Source organism: Rhinopithecus bieti, unplaced genomic scaffold (assembly GCF_001698545.2).
Source record: "Rhinopithecus bieti isolate Rb0 unplaced genomic scaffold, ASM169854v2 scaffold_66918, whole genome shotgun sequence".
Taxonomy (NCBI): domain Eukaryota; kingdom Metazoa; phylum Chordata; class Mammalia; order Primates; family Cercopithecidae; genus Rhinopithecus; species Rhinopithecus bieti.
In genome coordinates, this window is record NW_016825404.1 from 92,037 (window position 1) to 94,456 (window position 2,420).

The following is a 2,420-nucleotide window of genomic DNA, read 5'->3' on the forward strand; positions in this document are numbered from 1 at the left end:
ATCCCTGTTTAGAAATTCCTGCTTACTATTCAAATATACACTTGACATTCAATTGACGGACGTTCCAACACTATATTTAACTGGCAGAATTACTTTTAAAGGGTACAAAGGGTTTTCCTTATGCACTCAAATGATTACTGTCGAAGGTAACCTGGGACTCGATTAATGGCTTTGTTAATTATTCTCCCTTCAGCAGACCTCAGTATCCCTTTAAGACTAAAGTGGCTAGAATTACCTGCCCACCCGGGCTCCCAGTTGTAACTGAGACAAGCGGAGGAGCCTGAGGAGCTGAAGACGCACAGGTAACGGTCGCGGATGGCCGGCAGGATCTGACATTTAAAATCGCCCTGCTCCTCTGGGCCTGGGCGCCTTTGACAGGCGGGCGTGTCAGGGATAGTGTGGGGGAGAAGGGGCTGGGCTTCGCCAGGCAGCGCGCGACGACGCCCTTGCCTTGGCCTTCACCGAGTAGAACCCGAGAAGCCCACTCGCCCGGCTTGGCCAACGCCCCCACAGCCCAGGGCGCCCCCAGCAGTCGGCGGGCAAGTGTGAGCGGTGCGCGCTCCCAGTGTGTGCCGGGTGCGGAGCCAGCAGCGGAGGGGCGGCCTGGAGCCCAGCGGAGAGCTGCTGGCTGGGTGGGTGTCGGCCTCCTTGCCTCCCGGCCTCCCCGCCTCCTTCTTCTCCCCTCCCTTTTGCCGGGGATGCTTGCACGAGGCGCCCCCTCGCCTTTAAGCTTCCAGCCCCGGGGGGCGGTGTGTGTGAGTAGCTGGGAGGGGGCCGTGAGGCACTCCGCCGAGGGCTCGTCCGGGTTTGTCCGCCGCCGTCACCTGACTCGTCGGAGCCACAGATGAGGTGGGGGCGGGGATGGGGACGCAGCTTGGAGCGCAAGAGAGACGCGGCGGCGCTTGCAGAAGAGGCGGCGGCGGGCGGGTACTGGCTTCTGGGGCCAGGGGCGGCGGGTGCCGGGACCGCGGAGCTGAGAAGCGGGGCCCGGCCAGGGCTGGAGACTTTGCGCCCAGGGGCACCGGGTCTCCGCGCGGTCGCACACACCCACCGGCGCGGCTTCCCTCAGCTGCCCGGGCTCTGCTCATCCTGCGGCGGGCGGCGCCGCTCAGGGGCGGGGTGAGTACCCGCGGCCGTACTCGGCCCCCTCCCCGCGCCAGGGCCGCGCGGGGATCCACAGAGGATAATCCCAGGGTGCGGAGAAGGGCAGCGGCTGGGTGACAGCTCCGCGGAGCGCTCCAGGGCGGGCGGGGGGGTTGGGCTGCGCTGTCAGCCCCGCTCCGCTCCGAATCCAGGAAGGGTGAGGCGCCCCAAGACTCCGGCGCCTCCGCAGCGCTCCCGGGCGGCCCCTGCGGCAGGGATTTGGAGACCGGGGGGAAAGGGCCCGGGCTATGGGCCTCGGCGAGGCTTTGGAGCCGGCGGCGGGGAAGGAAGGGGAGGCGAGGGCATAACATGGCGCAATGCTAGGATAATCTCCTTCGCGACTGAGGGAGGACGAGCCCTTTGCTGCAGCAGCGCGAGGAGGAGGAGGGAGGCAGCCAGGGGTTGGGTAGCCGATGCATTCCCCGAAGCCTGCAGGCTACTAGGAGGAAAGTCTGCGAAGGTGGGAGGTGGGCACCGGTGGGTGCGGCGCCCAGGGAATAACCGGGACGCACGTCGTGGCTAGCGCAACACCCGCGTGTCAGGTTGCGGGGAAAGTGCTGATTGACAGGGGGGTCCCCAGGGGGCGAGTCTGGCCCTATGTGGGGGTTGGGAGAGAATGGGGACGATGTCACGATGCTGAGATTGGAGCCCACGCTGGGGTTCCGTGACGGCCCTACTCACGGCCAAGACTCCCTGGACCGCATCGCAGGAGAGGGGCTTGGCCCGTTGCTGGCTCCAAGAGGTGGTGCCAGGGTGGGGATGGAGGAGGAGAGAGCCGCCGCGCGGCTGGAGGAGGCAAGGCCTCGGTGCTTGGAGGGGAGGGTCTGCGAATTAAAGCCGGACCGTCTCCCCTTGTTTCCTGCAGAAGAGGAGGCGGTAGACGCGACCAGAGAAGATGTCGGGCCAAACGCTCACGGATCGGATCGCCGCCGCTCAGTACAGCGTGACAGGCTCTGCTGTAGCGAGAGCGGTCTGCAAAGCCACTACTCATGAAGTGATGGGCCCCAAGAAAAAGCACCTGGACTGTAAGCATCTCTTTATATAAGAGGGACATGCGCACAGCAGAGTCGCCTGGGATGCTGGTGGTGCGGCCTGCGCTCTTGGTCGATAATGTTGCGGCCTCTGATATTCCCAGCCAGGTTGCCCCTGAGCTGAAATTCTCCAGCTGTGGAGGTGCTCCCTTGGGTTAGTCCTGAAACCTTGTCTTGTGAGCCATTTTTTCCTCTTATTTACCTCCAAGGTCTTGGTCAAGGGGAAAAAATACACACACACACACA

At 64.0% G+C, this 2,420-nt stretch overlaps 1 protein-coding gene across 11 annotated transcripts in view; it reads left to right on the forward strand.

Moving 5' to 3' along the window:
* The first annotated feature begins 251 nt into the window (after positions 1-251).
* SNAP91 (synaptosome associated protein 91) overlaps positions 252-2,420 on the forward strand; it is a 165,881-nt gene continuing 163,712 nt past the window's right edge. For 5 of the 11 annotated variants that reach the window (XM_017863000.1, XM_017863008.1, XM_017863011.1 and 2 more), the window contains exons 1-2: positions 843-1,119; positions 2,009-2,168. In XM_017863000.1, coding sequence (XP_017718489.1) covers positions 2,039-2,168 — 130 coding nt within the window. In that variant the 5' untranslated portion in view covers positions 843-1,119; positions 2,009-2,038. Of the gene's footprint in view, positions 1,301-1,589; positions 1,611-2,008; positions 2,169-2,420 lie in introns of those variants that run through there. The other 6 variants (XM_017863004.1, XM_017863001.1, XM_017863002.1 and 3 more) reach the window with 6 other exon arrangements.